Source organism: Nanorana parkeri, unplaced genomic scaffold, assembly GCF_000935625.1.
Source record: "Nanorana parkeri isolate BGI_ZX_2015 unplaced genomic scaffold, ASM93562v1 scaffold1784, whole genome shotgun sequence".
NCBI lineage: Eukaryota > Metazoa > Chordata > Amphibia > Anura > Dicroglossidae > Nanorana > Nanorana parkeri.
Window position 1 is genome coordinate 106,685 of NW_017308052.1, and position 21,470 is coordinate 128,154.

The 21,470-nt window shown below is 47.1% G+C and overlaps 2 protein-coding genes across 3 annotated transcripts in view; both read right to left on the minus strand.

Annotated features, from left to right (window-relative positions):
• RPS5 (ribosomal protein S5) overlaps positions 1 to 11,181 on the minus strand; it is an 11,645-nt gene extending 464 nt beyond the window's left edge. The window contains exons 1-5 of one of the 2 annotated variants that reach the window (XM_018571580.1): positions 11,126 to 11,181; positions 5,443 to 5,548; positions 4,644 to 4,853; positions 2,065 to 2,193; positions 1,002 to 1,100 (exon numbers count right to left, since the gene is read on the minus strand). In XM_018571580.1, coding sequence (XP_018427082.1) covers positions 1,002 to 1,100; positions 2,065 to 2,193; positions 4,644 to 4,853; positions 5,443 to 5,547 — 543 coding nt within the window. In that variant the 5' untranslated portion in view covers position 5,548; positions 11,126 to 11,181. Of the gene's footprint in view, positions 1 to 1,001; positions 1,101 to 2,064; positions 2,194 to 4,643; positions 4,854 to 5,442; positions 5,549 to 7,369; positions 7,477 to 11,125 lie in introns of those variants that run through there. The other variant, XM_018571579.1, reaches the window with a different exon arrangement.
• A 4,295-nt stretch (positions 11,182 to 15,476) lies between these two features.
• The window catches only part of CCDC105 (coiled-coil domain containing 105), a 16,399-nt gene continuing 10,405 nt past the window's right edge, over positions 15,477 to 21,470 (minus strand). Inside the window, exon 7 of the mRNA XM_018571564.1 lies at positions 15,477 to 15,659. Coding sequence (XP_018427066.1) covers positions 15,477 to 15,659 — 183 coding nt within the window. The remainder of the gene's footprint in view (positions 15,660 to 21,470) is intronic.

Genomic DNA, 21,470 nt, shown 5'->3' on the forward strand with positions numbered 1-21,470 from the left:
CCCCCCCCCCCCCCCCCCCCCAGATCCATTTAAAAGAAATAGGAGGATGAATTCAGTCAATGAAGCAACCCAGACACTCATTTCCATCTACTGAGAATGCAGAGGGAGAGGTCTGTTGAGACTCTGTTGATGACATAACCCCTCCATGCAATACTTCACTGAGGCTGCCCTACTATGCCATTGCTATGTCAGTGCCCTATGGGAAATAGCTGGTGCTTACCAATATGGGGGAGCACACAACTTCCTCCCATTCCTTCCAAGGACATGCTGCTTGGGTCTGAGCAGCCAATCGTCAGGCCCAGACACTCGCTTGTGGGCAGGATGTCATTAACCCTATGTAAGCTCCAACATCAACTAATACACAGCTTACACAGGGATTGTGGCTCCAATAAAGGAATGGAGAAGAGCACAACCTGTCACTTTTCACTAACTGAAGCAACAGTCTCTAAAGGGAACCTGTCAGTATGGATGCCATTTGTCACAGCCGAATCCCCTAACTTCCTTCCAGTTCGGCACTGGTGAGGAGAAAAGAGATCACCACAGCATCGTGCACAGTGATTTCTTTACAATGAAACCAGCACCAGATGGAATCCTTGGCTATGAGAGGTATGGGGGAGACTGCCCTGCTGACCTCTCCTCCAAAAAACACAAGATCCCTGACCGTCATATGTAGAGCCAATGGTCTGGGAAAATTCCCACTGACCTAGTTGAAGTATGCTAATTAGTAGTTCTGACTTTCCTGACTTACACATTTGTCTTAAACTACTGAATCTAGAGCCAGGCAATCAGCAATTTCAGGAGTCACCAATGGCAGTCTCCGCAATTGTCAGTACAGATTTCCTTCATAAAGCTGAACAGATAAAATATCTGATCTATTTACACTCCAACTTTTAACCAGCTTCAAACTTTACAGTCTATGGACACATGCACCTTATATTTAATAACTCAATGTCACATGACCCCTCAGTATAGATTTTTCACCCCGTGCACCCCTCATTTACCTTGGCTGCATTGATGAGCTCATCAGCGACACATTCTGCAATGGTCTTAATGTTCCTGAAGGCAGCTTCACGAGCACCGGTGCACAAGAGCCAGATAGCCTGCGATAACAAGAGATCAAGACTTAGAGAAACAGAATCTTATGTCAGCTAAACATTTTCCAACACTGCGGCATAGACGTTCTACAGGAGCACTCAGATCCCTAAAAAGGAGAACTATGAGGCGAGTGATCTCCACTCATCCTCATAGTTAGAGCCGACGTGTGACAAAGAAGCTGTCACAGGTCGGCTCTATTGATCGGGAAGTGAGCAGAAACATGCCGCCGATCTGCTTACTTCCCGATAGTCTCCCTGCGTGACCGTCAATCACGGCTCCACTAAGGGATTCCCCCACCTCCCCTTCAGCTGAGTGGAGGAACGGACGGGAAGGGGCACAGCTGGCTCTGCCTCTAGATAGGCAGAGCCAGCTGTCACTCATGCAGCTGGGTGGATCTGGACGGTTTTGTCAGGATCCGTCCCGCCTGTGGCGCTCTTAGTATGCACGCAATATACTAAGCTTTGAGTCATGGGAGGAGGTTAGTATATGTCCTCCCATAACCCTGAGAACTATGGGGGGGGGGGGAACACTTAACCCATAGATCTCTTAAGTTGGGTTCAGTCCGTGTAAACTGCAATTAGGAGTTATGCAGAGAGCGCTCCTGGAGTGCGTCCATTGCTGAAAGGTTTGAGGTGTCAGTTCTATAGAAGAGCACAGAGATCCAGACCAGAACAAGGACTGTGGAAGTGTCATTCGAATAGGTGAGAATCTGCAGATGCTTTAAAGTGCACCTGCTGCCCAAATCCCATCACAATTTTGGGCACGTAGCAAATTTAAATGGAACTAGTACATCACTGAAGCATGCCATTGTGCCAGATAATTTGATTGTGGAATACCAGTTGAGCACTCTGTATGACAGGTACACTTTAAAACCCTTTTTGGGTTGGGAACATGTTTCAGATGGCCAAAAACGGACTTAAAAATGTAGCGCTAGATGGCCCAAATTTAAAATACTTAATCTGCAGTCACCTGGTTGACTCTTCGCAGTGGGGACACGTCCACAGCCTGTCGCCTCACTGTTCCGGCTCTACCGATACGGGTGGAGTCTTCACGGGGACCGCTGTTAATGATGGCGTTCACCAACACTTGCAGAGGGTTCTGAAAAAAGGAGGAAAAACAAAAAATATTGTCAGTTTGCATTCCTGGGATTGTTACTTGGATTCAGAGGATATGAGGACGCACAGCGTGCCTGCAACCCCCATAGTCAGTTTTGCTGCCACAACCTCCACCCAGCATTGCATTATCAGTGAACTAGACTCACACAGACATATGGACTCCTGTACACCCATCAGCCTGTCCCTAGCTGGAGAGCGACAGCAACAGGGTTCCAGGGAGGAAGTTTCAATCATGCATTTATCCCTACCTACAGACTGAGAACACTTCTGTCTATGGGGAAACGGCATGCTAAACCCAGAGGGGGGGAGGGGGGGGCAGTGTGAGGGGTAAGCATCGCCCTGATGTTGATAACGTGTTCGGTTTACAGGTACTTTGACAACCGGATGCATTTGACACTTGAACCAGGTACAGTTGGACCTTTAGCAAGCTTCTTGCACAGATTCAGCCCCTTTAGCTTGGCATGTTGCTGAAATGACAAAAGGGCCGACTGGGAGGGAAACCAGAAAGTGTAAATGGCGATTATCTTTTGCTCGCTGTGCCAAGAAATTGTTTAACAATCTGATAAATGATTAAACATTCACCGGTATGTATATGGCCGGCATAAAACACATTCACTGCAAATCAAGGCGATAAGGCCCAATATACACTCCCAACATACACAGGTTTCCCACCTTTCCAAAAATCAGGATAATGGAAAGAATTGTGTGTGCGATGCTGGCCAACCAGGCAAAGACCAGAGCTAGCCAAACCCAATACCATCTAATAGTACGATCTCTGTGGTATATTTCCAAACCTCTGTATAGTGCGGGTCTATCTGACTGGATATAAACTGGATGGTGGGTCACCACACTATTGTAACCTGGGTGGCCAGCTTGAATTTCGGTTACAAAGCTCCAAGTGATAACACAGGTTTGCTGGAAAGTCAATGCTGATGATGATTAAAGAGGAACTCCAACTAATAAAATTAACCCTCGCAGTGGGGCTATCCACTCATTGCAAGGGCTAACTGTCAGTTTTGGTCTAGGGGCCAGAACACACAATACTCACCTGATACTCGGTCCTGTGACAACCAGCACTCACCTACTCCGTCCAGCTGGTGGAATGTCCCTTGACAGTCTCACGTCTACTGCTGGCCATACATCTATAGATTGTCTGCAGATTTTCTATGGTCAGATTCCTCCATCTACGCTATTCTGTGTGTATGGAGGAGTCTCCCACTGGGCCAAGCTTCAGTATCTTGCTAGTCGGCCGCGCTGGCTCTCAAAACACCTGAACAATCTGATTGGATACCGGCATTGTTTAGGTGTTTGGAGAGCCAGCGGGGCCGACTAGCAAGATACTGAAGCTTGGCCCAGCCGGAGATTCCTCCATCCCCACAGTGTAGCGTAGATGGAGGAATCTGACCATAGAAAATCTGCAGGCAATCTATAGGTGTATGGTCTGCTAACCCTAACCTGTATTAGGTGCGATCTCAGCAGGGTTTAGGACGCCAGAGCCCAAGGAAAAAAAAAAAAAGGAGGCTGCAGGGACCGGTCTAGTATATTTTATTTAATCCAGCCCCTAGACCAAAATGAGGCGTTAACCCTTACCGTGCAGGGGAAACACCCAACTACGAGGGTTAAAAAGGAGAATTATGATGAGTGATTTTCATTCGCCTCATAATCTGAGCCGACCTGTGACACTAAAACGGTCACACGTCGGCTCAGTAGATCGGGAAGTGAGCGAACACATACCGTCGCTCGCTCACTTCTCGATCTATCCCTGCAGAGAGCAGTGAACGTCACTCACGGCTCCCTGCAGGGATCCCCCCTCCCCGATCCAGCCAGCGCTGACTGGCAGAATGGACGGGCACAGCTGGCTCTGCCTCTAGATAGGCAGAGCCAGCTGTCAATCTCGCAGCTGTGTGGATCTTGACAGCAATGTCGGGATCCGTTCCAGCGTTTTGGTATACTGAGCTTTGGGTGACGGGGAGAACGCTAGTTTATGTTCTCCCATGACCCTTAGGAGAACGATGGGGAAAAGCCCTAACCCCATAGTTCTTTAAATTTTGTTAATTGCTAATTTAAATAATTTGCACATCTAGAGACATGAAGGTCTAAACATACCACAAGACTGGCGCAACTTGAATTATATTTCAAGAGTTACATTTGCCACCCCAAACCTGCCTACAACTAAGTTATTCCACGTAACTTGTGTGGTCCGGACATACCAGTGCACAAAGGACTCAATTCGCTCAGTTACAACATTTTCCACAATGTTTGATTTCGGAGATGAGAACCAAACATGGCTAAAAAGAGTTAGAACTCTACAAATATTGATGTAAACTCTGTGAATTGTGCCCAACGTCTCATTCCAAAGCAGAACATTTTAGTCTTTTAAAGGCTACTAGAAATGGTGATTGGATCGGGCCGTCTGAACAGAGTTCTACTCACCTCCCCGGTCAGCAGGTGGATGATCTCAAAGGCGTGCTTGGTAATCCTGACCGTCATCAGCTTCTTGCCGTTGTTCCTGCCGTGCATCATGAGGGAGTTTGTCAGACGCTCCACAATGGGGCACTGGGCCTTACGGAAGCGTTTGGCGGCATAACGACCTCCGCTGTGTGGAAGGTACTTGGCATACTTCTCCTTAACGGCAATGTAATCCTGGAAATCAAAATTCATAGTAACACATACAGATCTTATCAAAGTATACCCGTCATGTACACAGCGCGAGCACAACTATTATCAAACCGGCAAAAACACTCGAGTGACATCTCTGCAACATGTGTTCAAAGTGATCTGAAAGGTTGCATTCTCCGAGGTGTTTGTCCTCCTTATAAAATGGTTGATGGCTGCATTATATTGAGCGACAAAGCTGCACTCTTTAAAATAACACTAAACTGTGTGTACTACAGAAGGGTCTACCCAACTCTAGTTATTTCAGCTTTAGGAGAAATAACCTAATGGTTTCTCAGGAAAGCCAACAATGAGAGAACCTCACATGAATGCCAAATGATATGGCCCAGGACACGGCCCTGGAGGGGGGACGGACGTGAGCGGGCACGGCCCTGGAGGGGGGACGGACGTGGGCCTTGGCCCAAAAGACTGCATAAATAAACACTTCAGAGGGGATTGACCAGAGGACCAAGTCAAGGTATTGTCCATAGCAACCAAATTCCATCCACCATCATGCTAGACAATGACAGTGAACATCTGGCTGCTTTGGATTACACTTCCAGATGATATCCCGTACCTGCAGTGAGATGTCATTGATCTGGACATCATCGGTACTCCATTTCCCGAACAGTTTAATTTCAGGGGACTCGGCCCCGACAGGAGCATTTTCCCAATCTGCCATCCTGCAACAAAAACAAGAGTTGGATGAACAGGAAGAGATTCCAATGAGAGCGATATCCAAACCCAACACCAATAGGAAACTGGAGATCAAATGGCAATCTTGTATTTACTAATGACCGCTGAAACCACGCAGGCAATGGCCACCCATACACCTTTCCCCCCGTCCTTTCAGATATAGAACATAAATCAGGTATTGCATGTATGCATCATAGTATAATCCTCGCTCCCCCTCCCCGCACCTAGTCGTATGTTTAGATGAGTCTGGCAGTGCAACACCTCCAAAATACACTGAAACCTTGATCACTGGTAGAGGCAAAAACTATGCCTACCTTCTCTAGCCTTCCATGTTTACGGTGTTCCTTAAGGGTCACATTGCCAATATCCTCCTGAAGATGCTACTTACCAATTATACCGCTTGCCATCAGTACTTTCAGGAACAAATATGCCGATCGGGAAAGTCAGACTTATCGGTAGAATAGTTCTAGGTCAGTGACTGAAATACTGAAGAGGACCATCACAACAGCCAGGCAACTAGTATTTCCAGAAGGTGGTTGGCAAAGATGACGTCCTTGTTGACCTCCAACACTTCGAGATCACCGACGGCTGATGTCACGTCCAGTGACTTGCGAGTCGGAGCGTCAGACCACCTGTGGACACTGTGTGCGCCAGCCTTACGAATACAATAATTCATACACTCCTTGTCCAAATCTCTAACTGGTGTCACCGCACGGCTCCATAATTGCAGTCGAATCCTACAACCCCACTCAGTGCGCCTGCATGGCAGGGAAGGTGAAGACACGCAAGCGATGCGAGTAGCGTTGGAGAACTCGACATGCCGGATGAAGGCACGCAGGCGCAGTGCGGGGATTTCAGGATTGAGGCGGCTAGCGCACACGCACTAGCTCCATCTGGTCTAAATCTCCTACTGGCAGTCACCGGATGTGAAGTCACCATTTGGAGATCTCGATGGATCACCGGCTCCACGGATCCAGGAGGACGGCCGGGCCGATCACCGGATCCAGGAGGACGGCCGGGCCGATCACCGGATCCAGGAGGACGGCCGGGCCGATCACCGGCTCCACGGATCCAGGAGGACGGCCGGGCCGATCACCGGCTCCACGGATCCAGGAGGACTGGGCCAATCACATACCGCCAATCACTCAATTCCCAAACTTCCTTTAGGTTTTGCAGCTTTTCCATCAACATGTGGTGTGTTTGGCGCACAGTCATGGACACACACGTGAATGCGGGCTTAACTGGAATGCCATCACCTCTACAACATGCACTTTCAAGAGAACCTGTCACTTTGCCCAGATGAGGTAAGGTAATAAGAGTCCTATCACACGGCATGGACTTGGTTATACAATCAGATTGCCATAGACAGCCAGCTCCAGAGAGCACAGAGGCTCCTTCCATAGTGCTAGGAAGGGACACATGGGTATAAAATCACATGAAGAGGAATCGGGGGAATCCATTGTTTTTATATAGAATCAGAAGTCTTTTCTAAAGGGAGTCATTGGAGACAGGTTCTCTTTAATGCACATCTGTAGGGAAGTGATATGGAGTTTTATAACTGCAGAGCCATGCCAGGATCAATGTACACACACCATACACTACTCACTGCCCCGCACACAGGCCTGACCCCGGACCCAGCGGCGTGTGTACAGTGCTGGACTCGTGTCAGTCCAGGGAACACATCGCCACGTGTGTTACCCGCACAATATCCGCCCCGCCCACCATTACCGGTGTTCCCAGCTCCCTCCCGCACACAATGCACCCGCTCCGATCCGACCGGAGCCCCAGGAACCTCATCTATCACTCACGTGTCTGCTCGCCTAGGTCCTAGCCGGTCGGAGCTCAGAGCGGAAAGAGGCCGGGGCGGGGTCTACTACTCAATTATACAGGGGCCCATACTTCCGTTTAGGCCTAAACCCCCAGCTCTGCCCCCACGTAGGGAGATACGTCATCCCAGCAAAACGTACGAAGAAAGCATGGAGGTGCCATCTTTGTCTAGGGCACCAGCGGTCACGTCACTTCCGCACCTTCATCCTTGAAGAGGGCATGGCTGTGCTGTAAGTGCGGCTGGGAGGCGGCGAGCGTCATGTTTAGTACTGGCGAAATGCCGCCATCGTGCTTGGCGGATGAATCAACTTTATTTAGATCTGACACAGTGACAATGTAATGGCAATTAATAAGTTGTGTGGATGTGGAAGTTGGATGAACTTGTAAATTCAATAGAAGCTGAATAGCATTTAACCTCCATGTCATTGCTAGTAGTTAATAAAGGCCAATTTATATCTAACACATAGTAATGCAAAGCACATGTGTTGCGCCAGCGCGCTAAGACAATGCACAATAGTGTATTGCAATACAAATAATGGAGGGAACTAATAAAAACAAGCAGACGGAATCTGGAGCAGTTGCCCGTAGTAACCAATCAGCTTCTCTCATTTTTAAAGCGTAACTGAACAAACTAAAAAGAGAAGTTGATTGGTTGCTATGGGCAATTGCTCCAGGTTCTGTCTGCTCCAGTTTTTATAAATTTGCCCCATGTTTTCCAATTTTGCTGCATATTTTTAGGTGGTTGCTTAAACTCACATTAAAGCACCATGAAAATGTAAATGGGCCCTTAGGGTGAGCCACTTCGAAAGTTCTAGTCACCTCGAAATTCAGTTGAAAATGAGGAGCAGACAGTAAAATTCGCCTTTTTGGTACAATGCATTGAAGTCAATGGGGAAGGTGAAAACATAGGGGGGAATTTATCAAAACTGAATCTGGAGCCGTTGCCCATGGCAGCCAATCAGCTTCTCTCTTCACTTTGCCCAGGTAATATTTGAAAATGAGAGAGAGAAGCTGATTGGTTGCAGTGCAAATCTGTTCCAGTATTGATAAATTCCCCCCATAGTGCTTTGTAAGGGTGCAGCGGGCTTTAATTGGCTCCTGGAAGTTACGGAAGCAAATTTCACCTCTCCGGGACCGCCGCTTGTAACAAAAAAAAACAAATTTTTCGGGAAAGAAACATCAAAAATAATGTTTTTTTAATGAACACATATAAACAAGAGTACATATATAACGATAAAATGCAAAAAGAAAAATACACAGAGTACAGGACAAAGACAAAAAACAGAACAGTGGCTCAGTATTTAGCACTTTGGCCTTACAGTACTTGGGTGCTTGGTTCAAATCCTGGTACGGAAATGTGTCCAGTTTTCTCTTATTTCCCCTGCATAGTCCCACAAATACCTGTTTATCCTGCCAGTGATGTGGCGACAACAATGCTGCACTGTTCCTGAATGCAAAGCAGAGTTGTCACTCTCATGTAAGCTGTGCCTTTTTGCACTACAGTGGGAAGAGAAGATGTTGAAGGGGGGAGTGGCTAACAGCATTGTCACTGCTGATTCATAGGCCTGTAGCTTGTCAATCAGCACCTGGCCACACCTAGTCCCGCCCACTGCTTTCTAGATTGACAGCACCTCCTCTGCTGCTGAAACCCTCCCACTGTGAGCTGCGGCGCTTGGGAGGGGGAGAGCGTGAGACACAAATGAAGGAAGATTTGGCTCAGTCAGTGAAGGTAAAGGAAGTTTTAATTCATGACGTTTGGGTATCACATAGTAACTGGATCTGAGACTTGTTCGGATTGTCTTACAGGAGCCTTTAATGCCGAGAGGTCTCGATCAGGGCGTCAGTTTTGGACAAAGTCACGCATTGAGATCCCTTCAGGTGCGTAGTCATGTTTAATATACACATGTGATGCACCACAAACAGCAGCAGAGCTAACGGGGAGGAACTGCAACTGCACAGAACAGGATCCATGTTTTAAAGCAATTCATTTAAAGTGATATTAAAGCGTAATTATCTTTTTTAACCCCTTCACGACCAGTGCACGTCACTGGCAGCGTACCCGTTTAACCCCTTCACGACCTATGACGGGATAATCCCCCCATAGTATGCTATCACATGGGGGGGCAAGTAAAATAGCAAGTATGCTATCACATGGGGGGCAAGTAAAATAGCAAGTATGCTATCACATGGGGGGGCAAGTAAAATAGCAAGTATGCTATCACATGGGGGGCAAGTATTTAGGATTTAGGGTGGTCCCTTCCTCTTGCAGGGTCCTATGTAAGGTCCCAGGATGGGACTACAGAGTGATATGGGTGTCACCAGCACACCAATAGTGTTGAAGTCCAAAGTGTTTGTTTAAGGGAAAATCATGTCACCAGAACTGACGCTTTTCGGGGCCACGCAGGGTCCCCTTCATCAGGCTCAGCGATGACATGATGTTCCAATAAACAAACACTTTGGACTTCAACACTATTGGTGTGCTGATGACATCCGTTTATTTTTTACTGTTTGGCTGCGCCATCCGCGGTCACTGCGAGCACCCTCCCCCCCCTTATTTTGGGGCTTCCCGGTAAGGAGTGCGGCAAAGTATTTCTACGTTTGTTACAGAGTGATCATTTAAAACATTTTTAAAGTCCCCCGCGAACACGCGCGTTCTTCTGTAAACATGCGCCGGGTGCGCCTACGTATGTGTATCTCTAAACTGATGACCTGTAGGGGCTTTTAAAGCGTCGTCTATGGACTTTTTGTGGGTACTGAATTTTGTCGCCGTTTTCACAGACGCACACAATTTGTAACCTGGGCGTGTTGGGTATCTATGTACTCGTAACCTCATCTTATATATTTTATTTTTTAAAAATGGGTATTTTATCATGTTCTGGGGCACTAAATTTAACATAAATGCGTTTTTTCATAGAATTTTTGGGTTTGATAATAAGTTGCGCTAATATCGTGCACACCGGATCCAGGAGGACGGCCGGGCCGATCACCGGCTCCACGGATCCAGGAGGACGGCCGGGCCGATCACCGGCTCCACGGATCCAGGAGGACTGGGCCAATCACATACCGCCAATCACTCAATTCCCAAACTTCCTTTAGGTTTTGCAGCTTTTCCATCAACATGTGGTGTGTTTGGCGCACAGTCATGGACACACACGTGAATGCGGGCTTAACTGGAATGCCATCACCTCTACAACATGCACTTTCAAGAGAACCTGTCACTTTGCCCAGATGAGGTAAGGTAATAAGAGTCCTATCACACGGCATGGACTTGGTTATACAATCAGATTGCCATAGACAGCCAGCTCCAGAGAGCACAGAGGCTCCTTCCATAGTGCTAGGAAGGGACACATGGGTATAAAATCACATGAAGAGGAATCGGGGGAATCCATTGTTTTTATATAGAATCAGAAGTCTTTTCTAAAGGGAGTCATTGGAGACAGGTTCTCTTTAATGCACATCTGTAGGGAAGTGATATGGAGTTTTATAACTGCAGAGCCATGCCAGGATCAATGTACACACACCATACACTACTCACTGCCCCGCACACAGGCCTGACCCCGGACCCAGCGGCGTGTGTACAGTGCTGGACTCGTGTCAGTCCAGGGAACACATCGCCACGTGTGTTACCCGCACAATATCCGCCCCGCCCACCATTACCGGTGTTCCCAGCTCCCTCCCGCACACAATGCACCCGCTCCGATCCGACCGGAGCCCCAGGAACCTCATCTATCACTCACGTGTCTGCTCGCCTAGGTCCTAGCCGGTCGGAGCTCAGAGCGGAAAGAGGCCGGGGCGGGGTCTACTACTCAATTATACAGGGGCCCATACTTCCGTTTAGGCCTAAACCCCCAGCTCTGCCCCCACGTAGGGAGATACGTCATCCCAGCAAAACGTACGAAGAAAGCATGGAGGTGCCATCTTTGTCTAGGGCACCAGCGGTCACGTCACTTCCGCACCTTCATCCTTGAAGAGGGCATGGCTGTGCTGTAAGTGCGGCTGGGAGGCGGCGAGCGTCATGTTTAGTACTGGCGAAATGCCGCCATCGTGCTTGGCGGATGAATCAACTTTATTTAGATCTGACACAGTGACAATGTAATGGCAATTAATAAGTTGTGTGGATGTGGAAGTTGGATGAACTTGTAAATTCAATAGAAGCTGAATAGCATTTAACCTCCATGTCATTGCTAGTAGTTAATAAAGGCCAATTTATATCTAACACATAGTAATGCAAAGCACATGTGTTGCGCCAGCGCGCTAAGACAATGCACAATAGTGTATTGCAATACAAATAATGGAGGGAACTAATAAAAACAAGCAGACGGAATCTGGAGCAGTTGCCCGTAGTAACCAATCAGCTTCTCTCATTTTTAAAGCGTAACTGAACAAACTAAAAAGAGAAGTTGATTGGTTGCTATGGGCAATTGCTCCAGGTTCTGTCTGCTCCAGTTTTTATAAATTTGCCCCATGTTTTCCAATTTTGCTGCATATTTTTAGGTGGTTGCTTAAACTCACATTAAAGCACCATGAAAATGTAAATGGGCCCTTAGGGTGAGCCACTTCGAAAGTTCTAGTCACCTCGAAATTCAGTTGAAAATGAGGAGCAGACAGTAAAATTCGCCTTTTTGGTACAATGCATTGAAGTCAATGGGGAAGGTGAAAACATAGGGGGGAATTTATCAAAACTGAATCTGGAGCCGTTGCCCATGGCAGCCAATCAGCTTCTCTCTTCACTTTGCCCAGGTAATATTTGAAAATGAGAGAGAGAAGCTGATTGGTTGCAGTGCAAATCTGTTCCAGTATTGATAAATTCCCCCCATAGTGCTTTGTAAGGGTGCAGCGGGCTTTAATTGGCTCCTGGAAGTTACGGAAGCAAATTTCACCTCTCCGGGACCGCCGCTTGTAACAAAAAAAAACAAATTTTTCGGGAAAGAAACATCAAAAATAATGTTTTTTTAATGAACACATATAAACAAGAGTACATATATAACGATAAAATGCAAAAAGAAAAATACACAGAGTACAGGACAAAGACAAAAAACAGAACAGTGGCTCAGTATTTAGCACTTTGGCCTTACAGTACTTGGGTGCTTGGTTCAAATCCTGGTACGGAAATGTGTCCAGTTTTCTCTTATTTCCCCTGCATAGTCCCACAAATACCTGTTTATCCTGCCAGTGATGTGGCGACAACAATGCTGCACTGTTCCTGAATGCAAAGCAGAGTTGTCACTCTCATGTAAGCTGTGCCTTTTTGCACTACAGTGGGAAGAGAAGATGTTGAAGGGGGGAGTGGCTAACAGCATTGTCACTGCTGATTCATAGGCCTGTAGCTTGTCAATCAGCACCTGGCCACACCTAGTCCCGCCCACTGCTTTCTAGATTGACAGCACCTCCTCTGCTGCTGAAACCCTCCCACTGTGAGCTGCGGCGCTTGGGAGGGGGAGAGCGTGAGACACAAATGAAGGAAGATTTGGCTCAGTCAGTGAAGGTAAAGGAAGTTTTAATTCATGACGTTTGGGTATCACATAGTAACTGGATCTGAGACTTGTTCGGATTGTCTTACAGGAGCCTTTAATGCCGAGAGGTCTCGATCAGGGCGTCAGTTTTGGACAAAGTCACGCATTGAGATCCCTTCAGGTGCGTAGTCATGTTTAATATACACATGTGATGCACCACAAACAGCAGCAGAGCTAACGGGGAGGAACTGCAACTGCACAGAACAGGATCCATGTTTTAAAGCAATTCATTTAAAGTGATATTAAAGCGTAATTATCTTTTTTAACCCCTTCACGACCAGTGCACGTCACTGGCAGCGTACCCGTTTAACCCCTTCACGACCTATGACGGGATAATCCCCCCATAGTATGCTATCACATGGGGGGGCAAGTAAAATAGCAAGTATGCTATCACATGGGGGGCAAGTAAAATAGCAAGTATGCTATCACATGGGGGGGCAAGTAAAATAGCAAGTATGCTATCACATGGGGGGCAAGTATTTAGGATTTAGGGTGGTCCCTTCCTCTTGCAGGGTCCTATGTAAGGTCCCAGGATGGGACTACAGAGTGATATGGGTGTCACCAGCACACCAATAGTGTTGAAGTCCAAAGTGTTTGTTTAAGGGAAAATCATGTCACCAGAACTGACGCTTTTCGGGGCCACGCAGGGTCCCCTTCATCAGGCTCAGCGATGACATGATGTTCCAATAAACAAACACTTTGGACTTCAACACTATTGGTGTGCTGATGACATCCGTTTATTTTTTACTGTTTGGCTGCGCCATCCGCGGTCACTGCGAGCACCCTCCCCCCCCTTATTTTGGGGCTTCCCGGTAAGGAGTGCGGCAAAGTATTTCTACGTTTGTTACAGAGTGATCATTTAAAACATTTTTAAAGTCCCCCGCGAACACGCGCGTTCTTCTGTAAACATGCGCCGGGTGCGCCTACGTATGTGTATCTCTAAACTGATGACCTGTAGGGGCTTTTAAAGCGTCGTCTATGGACTTTTTGTGGGTACTGAATTTTGTCGCCGTTTTCACAGACGCACACAATTTGTAACCTGGGCGTGTTGGGTATCTATGTACTCGTAACCTCATCTTATATATTTTATTTTTTAAAAATGGGTATTTTATCATGTTCTGGGGCACTAAATTTAACATAAATGCGTTTTTTCATAGAATTTTTGGGTTTGATAATAAGTTGCGCTAATATCGTGCAACATACAAAATTTGCAACTGCCGCCCTTTTATTCTACAGGGTTTCGGCTTTCAGAAAATATATTTTGGGGGGGATTGAAGTCATTATCAGGCCTAAAATGTGGATTTTTAACATGGGTGCAGAAAAATTAAAAAAAGGCCTTGGTCATTAAGGGGTTAAAATGCTGCTTAGATCACCAAATCTCGCGCTCTTTTAGATAGTCCCTGTGGGTGTGGACCTGACCTCTGGATTTAGGGTGGCCCCTTTCCCTTGCAGGGTCCTATGTACGGTCCCAGGATGGGGCTAGAGTGATATGAGGACACTTCCTGCGCAGAGAGCCTGAGAGAACAACAAATACAAAAGACCCGCCACTGGCTGCTCCTCCATGAGAGGGAGGAGCCTTCTATAAGTTGCCTTCTACAAGTTGCCACCACAGGCTGCCTGTGCCGTGTCGGGGTGGGGAGGGACCTCAGATCAGGAAAATTTGATGAATGACATTGGACATATGCGCACCGGCACTAGGCATGATGGGACATGTTGAGAGTAATGAAGGGCCGCTGTCACCTGAAAAGGCGCTCTTGAGTGTCTCTATTGATGAATATCCGCAGGAATACAGATCAGTTGTCATGCATATTCTATTTTCAGCTAGGACCCTAATTGCACGAAATTGGCGAACTCCACATATTCCAACTATATCGGATATCATTCATAGAGTGTCCTCCACCTGTCGATACGAACGTTCCATTGCATATAGGTTGAATTCTGGAACTTTGTTCCACAAAAGGTGGGACACTTGGATTCACTTTTCAAAACTTGATATTTGAAATATTTGAAGTATGTTAGTAGATTGACTTTACCATGTTCTACATTGTGCCTTCACTTCACTAAATGGATTGATCTTCCATGGTTCCTTGTCACTCTTCCCTTTACACTTTAGCCTTTCACCTCTATATTTTCCTCTCTTCTTTCCTGTTGTATTTTGTTTAAGGTGTATATTCCTGATTAATGGTAATCACGCAAGAAGACTAGTTATTATCATCCTAGTTCTTGTACTTACTACATGCTTATTTGCTCCAATAGAGGATATTATAGGAACCTCAAAATTTTTGTATACATGAAGATCCTTATGTATTGCCATAATCGGATGTAATCATTATTGTTGACAATGCAAACCCTATATACTTTAATAAAAATCTAAAGTTCAAAAAAGAGAGTAATGAAGGGAAATTGCATTTTTGGTGCATGCTCCATGACAGGAAGTTCGGGGCTGCGGCGCACAGGAAGTCAGGGGACGCAGCAGAATAAAGTGTTTTGCTTTAATTCACAGCCGTCGGTATAGTTTCACACATCAGCGTTGTCACGGTTTATTGATACGACATCCTCCTGGCTGCCCCTCTCCTCACAGGCACAGCCTCTCTCCCCGGCCCTTGGCGCTCTTCACCCGCAGCCTGGTGGCGGCCCGGTCAATGCGCTCTCCCCACATCTTGTTCTCCTGGTCCTCCCGCAGCTTCATTTGTATCATGTGCAGAACGCCGATCCTGTCCTGTGCTTTGCTGAGAGCTTGTTCTAGAGAAGCAGAGCCCTGAGAGAGAGAACAGAAGAAATATGATATATATATATACTGTATATTCATCCAGTGAAACTGTATATACATTCATTCTGTGTGAATGAACCAGCTGTTGTGTGAATGGGGCAAAATCGAATGTTCTTAGTGTATTTTCTCTTCTTCTGCTCGAATGTTCTTAGGCTAATGCTATTTTCTCTTCTGTGTAAAAGAGAACGGCGCTCACCAGTGATTTACATGTTAAAGGAGAACTATTGGGTCAGGGCTTTTCCCCATAGTTCTCCGAAGGGTAACGGGAGGACACAAACTAGCGTCCTCCCGTCACCCTAAGCTCAGTATATAGGGAGCTACAGCTCGCGGGATACTGAGACGCTGCAGCCCGGACGGATCCCGACATTACTATCGAGATCCACCCAGCTGCGTGATTGACAGCTGGCTCTGCCTATCTAGAGGCAGAGCCCGCAGTACCCACCCCCTCCTCCGTCTGTTCCGCCAGTCAGCGCTGGAGGATCGGAGCGGGGAGGGGGGAATCCCTGCAGGGAGCCGTGAGTGACAGTCACAGCTTTCTGCAGTGACAGGATCGAGAAGTGAGCGAGCGCCGGTATGTGTTCACTCACTTCCCGATCTACTTCCCGACCTGTGACAGTTTCATTGTCACACGCCGGCTCAGATTATGAGGCTGAGTGAAAATCACTCGCCTCATAATGCTCCTTAAAGAAAACAATGTTGCATGTAACTGGATACTTTGTAATAATAAGCAGCCATGAAGTAATATTGCGTTCCAGGGAAACAGCCGTGCTGCAAGGACAGGTCCAGTTATTCGGAGTGGGATGGAACCTATGAAAAGACAGATTTATTTCAAATTTTCGGCCTAAGCTACCTTTTAAAAAAAATTCCCAGGTGGTTCAGACATGCGACAGCAAAAAAGATCTGCCTGTGCGATCCAGTAAACGCGGTATCTGTGTTAAAATGACATAATTTCCCAGATTGTCACACTAATTCTGGCCAGGACTGCAGCCCCGCCCCTGCCCTATTATTCTGTGCATGCTCCCGCCAATGTTCTGGGTGAGTCTGTAATGACCCCTGGAGTGGGCGGAGCTAGGACCCGGGAACACACAGATCTGCTTTCCTGCGTCATGCATACCAGCTGCAGCTGATAACTGGCCTCCAACCTGCTCTTCTTTAAAGCCGAAGTCTATTCTGCTTATATTTTACCTTCTCCTGTTTCCACCTAGGGTTGCCACCTGTCCAGGATTCACCCGAACAGTCCGGGTTTTGAATGCTGTGTTCGGGTTTCATGGCAGCAGAGACCCGGACACAAGAGGTCAGACAGACAGGGGCAACCAAAATTAAGATAGGGGCTACTGGGGCCCCCACTGAAAATAGTCTTAACTGTGATATTTACATATGAATAAGCCACCACTCATTCTCCCCCAAAAAAATGTCCGCACGTCACTAGTGTGTTCGGGTTTCACTTGAAGAAAAGGTCGCAACCCTATTTACACCCCTCCCCATTTTATCAACATTGTAATGACATTTTTAAATAAAACTTTCTCATTTCATTTTTGTAGTTCCAGTGATGCCATTACTGGACCTCTGTGCTTCTCTTTGCCCTCAGCCCTGATGCAAGCAAGTGGGAGGAGTTATGCAAATTTCAGAATTGCTTGACGTGTGGGTGTCAGCGGAGGAGTTAGCGTTCCTAGGCAGGCTGTATTTGCACGTAGACCGCCGCCCTAGGCAATGCCCACATGTCATGCTGAGCCAGATACAGGCTGGGGTGGAAATCGCTAGACGATGCAGGACGTCCTCCAGCCAGGAAATGAGGCGCGCTCTATCTGACTTGCTGAAGCTTCTAATGTACTTTGTGAGAAGCTCGCACTGTGCAGTAACATCAGAGGAAGTCTTTTCAGTCCAGGAGAGGAGGCGGTACAACTGTGCAAGACTGAAGGGATTCAGATTTAAGCAGGCATTGGCCCATATGGTTGCAGTTTTTGGTGGACCATCCCTTTAGTGATCACCTGACCCATCCCTTTAGTGATCACCTGACCCATCCCTTTAGTGATCACCTGACCCATCCCTTTAATGATCACCTGACCCATCCCTTTAATGATCACCTGACCCATCCCTTTAATGATCACCTGACCCATCCCTTTAGTGATCACACTGGAGGATCGGAGCGGGGAGGGGGGAATCCCTGCAGGGAGCCGTGAGTGACAGTCACAGCTTTCTGCAGTGACAGGATCGAGAAGTGAGCGAGCGCCGGTATGTGTTCACTCACTTCCCGATCTACTTCCCGACCTGTGACAGTTTCATTGTCACACGCCGGCTCAGATTATGAGGCTGAGTGAAAATCACTCGCCTCATAATGCTCCTTAAAGAAAACAATGTTGCATGTAACTGGATACTTTGTAATAATAAGCAGCCATGAAGTAATATTGCGTTCCAGGGAAACAGCCGTGCTGCAAGGACAGGTCCAGTTATTCGGAGTGGGATGGAACCTATGAAAAGACAGATTTATTTCAAATTTTCGGCCTAAGCTACCTTTTAAAAAAAATTCCCAGGTGGTTCAGACATGCGACAGCAAAAAAGATCTGCCTGTGCGATCCAGTAAACGCGGTATCTGTGTTAAAATGACATAATTTCCCAGATTGTCACACTAATTCTGGCCAGGACTGCAGCCCCGCCCCTGCCCTATTATTCTGTGCATGCTCCCGCCAATGTTCTGGGTGAGTCTGTAATGACCCCTGGAGTGGGCGGAGCTAGGACCCGGGAACACACAGATCTGCTTTCCTGCGTCATGCATACCAGCTGCAGCTGATAACTGGCCTCCAACCTGCTCTTCTTTAAAGCCGAAGTCTATTCTGCTTATATTTTACCTTCTCCTGTTTCCACCTAGGGTTGCCACCTGTCCAGGATTCACCCGAACAGTCCGGGTTTTGAATGCTGTGTTCGGGTTTCATGGCAGCAGAGACCCGGACACAAGAGGTCAGACAGACAGGGGCAACCAAAATTAAGATAGGGGCTACTGGGGCCCCCACTGAAAATAGTCTTAACTGTGATATTTACATATGAATAAGCCACCACTCATTCTCCCCCAAAAAAATGTCCGCACGTCACTAGTGTGTTCGGGTTTCACTTGAAGAAAAGGTGGCAACCCTATTTACACCCCTCCCCATTTTATCAACATTGTAATGACATTTTTAAATAAAACTTTCTCATTTCATTTTTGTAGTTCCAGTGATGCCATTACTGGACCTCTGTGCTTCTCTTTGCCCTCAGCCCTGATGCAAGCAAGTGGGAGGAGTTATGCAAATTTCAGAATTGCTTGACGTGTGGGTGTCAGCGGAGGAGTTAGCGTTCCTAGGCAGGCTGTATTTGCACGTAGACCGCCGCCCTAGGCAATGCCCACATGTCATGCTGAGCCAGATACAGGCTGGGGTGGAAATCGCTAGACGATGCAGGACGTCCTCCAGCCAGGAAATGAGGCGCGCTCTATCTGACTTGCTGAAGCTTCTAATGTACTTTGTGAGAAGCTCGCACTGTGCAGTAACATCAGAGGAAGTCTTTTCAGTCCAGGAGAGGAGGCGGTACAACTGTGCAAGACTGAAGGGATTCAGATTTAAGCAGGCATTGGCCCATATGGTTGCAGTTTTTGGTGGACCATCCCTTTAGTGATCACCTGACCCATCCCTTTAGTGATCACCTGACCCATCCCTTTAGTGATCACCTGACCCATCCCTTTAATGATCACCTGACCCATCCCTTTAATGATCACCTGACCCATCCCTTTAATGATCACCTGACCCATCCCTTTAGTGATCACTTAGTAACCAATGTTTTCTTTAAAGTCCACGTTTGGCTGGGTGCATGCACATGGCTGACATTTACCTGGCAGATTAGGGTGCTCTCGGGGAGTTGGGTTCCTGGGTGTCTCTGCAGGATTCTCACCAGCGGACGGTCCAGACGTTCTCTTACAGTGAGATCCAAGCTGGACTCTGGACCCTGAAAAATAAATGTAACATTGTACAGGTGATGAATCCTCATTGTCTCCTTATGTAATGTACAGCCCCGGCGTTCTTCTATATCCCCCTTCCTCCACCACTTGAGTTGTAGTTCAGAAATCAGGCTCTGCGAGAGTGGTGACACCAGGAAGTGCATATTCACAGGGCTCGTGAAAACGTGTCAGTGCTTTGAGGAACTCCATCCTATGGGCATCTTCAATAAGTAAGTTTACAATCTTCTAGATGGATATGGTCAGGGCCGGATTTACCCTCTCTGCTGCCAGGTTCCTCAATGTGCCCCCGTCCTCGCCAACCCCACCAATGGAGAATGGCAACCAGATGGCGGGTGGGAGGCAGGGTTAGTTTTAATTTTTTTACTTTTTTAAATTTTTGTATCTTATTATTTTTTACTTATTTAATATTATAATTTTTTACTTTAATCACCTTTTAATTTTTAATTTGAATTATTATTTCTTATTACTTTTTACTTGCTTTGATTTTCACTTATTTAATTATTTTTCTATCAATTTTTTTTCCCCACTAAACTTCATTGCTATCACACAGGAGCTAACAAGCCCATGTCTGATAGCATTTGGAGGTGACAGGTCCAGGTTCTCTTTATTGAACTTGTCACTTCCAATACAGTTGATCTTTGGAGAGAGACGGCGGGGGGCGAGGATGGGCCTGCAGTCTTTTACATTAAGGCCCTGTTCACACCTGGGCGTTTTGTAGCGCGTTCGTACGCTCTGCAAAACGCTCAAACACCGAAATCTCATTATTTCCTATGGGTATGGTTCACACCTGGGTGTATTTCAGGCCGTCTGAACGCGCTACAAAACGTCCTACACCCAAAGAAGTACAGGAGCTTCTTTGGGGCGTTTTTGTCGCGCGTTTCCATTGGGATACAGCCAAGCAGCCCTTGGAAAAGCACATTTCTTGCGCGTTTTTTTACCGCGAATCGCTGTAAAAACGTGCATCACGAAACGTGTGACAAACGCGCATTTTTGATATGCTCAGGTGTGAACCCAGCCTTAGGGCAAGCAGGGCTAAGGGCCCGTTCACACCATATGCAGCCCCCCCTGTGCCCTATTATTCTGTGCATGCTCCCGCCAGTGTTCTGGATGAGTCTATAATGACCCCTGGAGTGGGCGGAGCTTTGACCCCGGGAACACACAGATCTGCGTCACACATACCAGCTGCAGCTGATAACTGCCCTCCAGCTCCTCGTACATCCTCTGCTGCCTCTGAATCATGTTCTTCACGTCTCCCAGCGCCAGCGTCACATCGTCCTAATAGAAGACATTGTGTTACCATTTATTCCGCATTCATTATTCACACGCGTGCGTGTGTGCGTGTGTGATGGGGTGTCTGGCGTTACCCGGATGCGGGAGGTCTCCTCTGCTTTCTGGCGGAGTCCTTGCGTCACGCTGTCCTTTAATTCCGTGCAGTCCGCCAGTTTGTTCCAGTTGGGAGGCTTTATGTTTCGGAATCTTTCGCACGTTTTAAGGGCGTCATACCTGGCAGACTGAGAATCTTTAAGAGAAACAATAAAAAAAAGAAAAACATGTCATGGAGGGAAAATGTTAAAAATCGGATATCATATGCTTCATGTTACCCCAGGATCATATGGAACATGCTCATAAAGCTAGACTAGGTGACAGCGTTTGTCTGTCCGCGCGATGTCACAATACAAGTATGGCGAGCACCTTCACAGAATGCGTCGGTGGCGGTTGTCTGTCCTCGCGATGTCACAATACAAGTATGGCGAGCACCTTTACAGAATGCGTCGGTGGCGGTTGTCTGTCCTCGCGATGTCACAATACAAGTA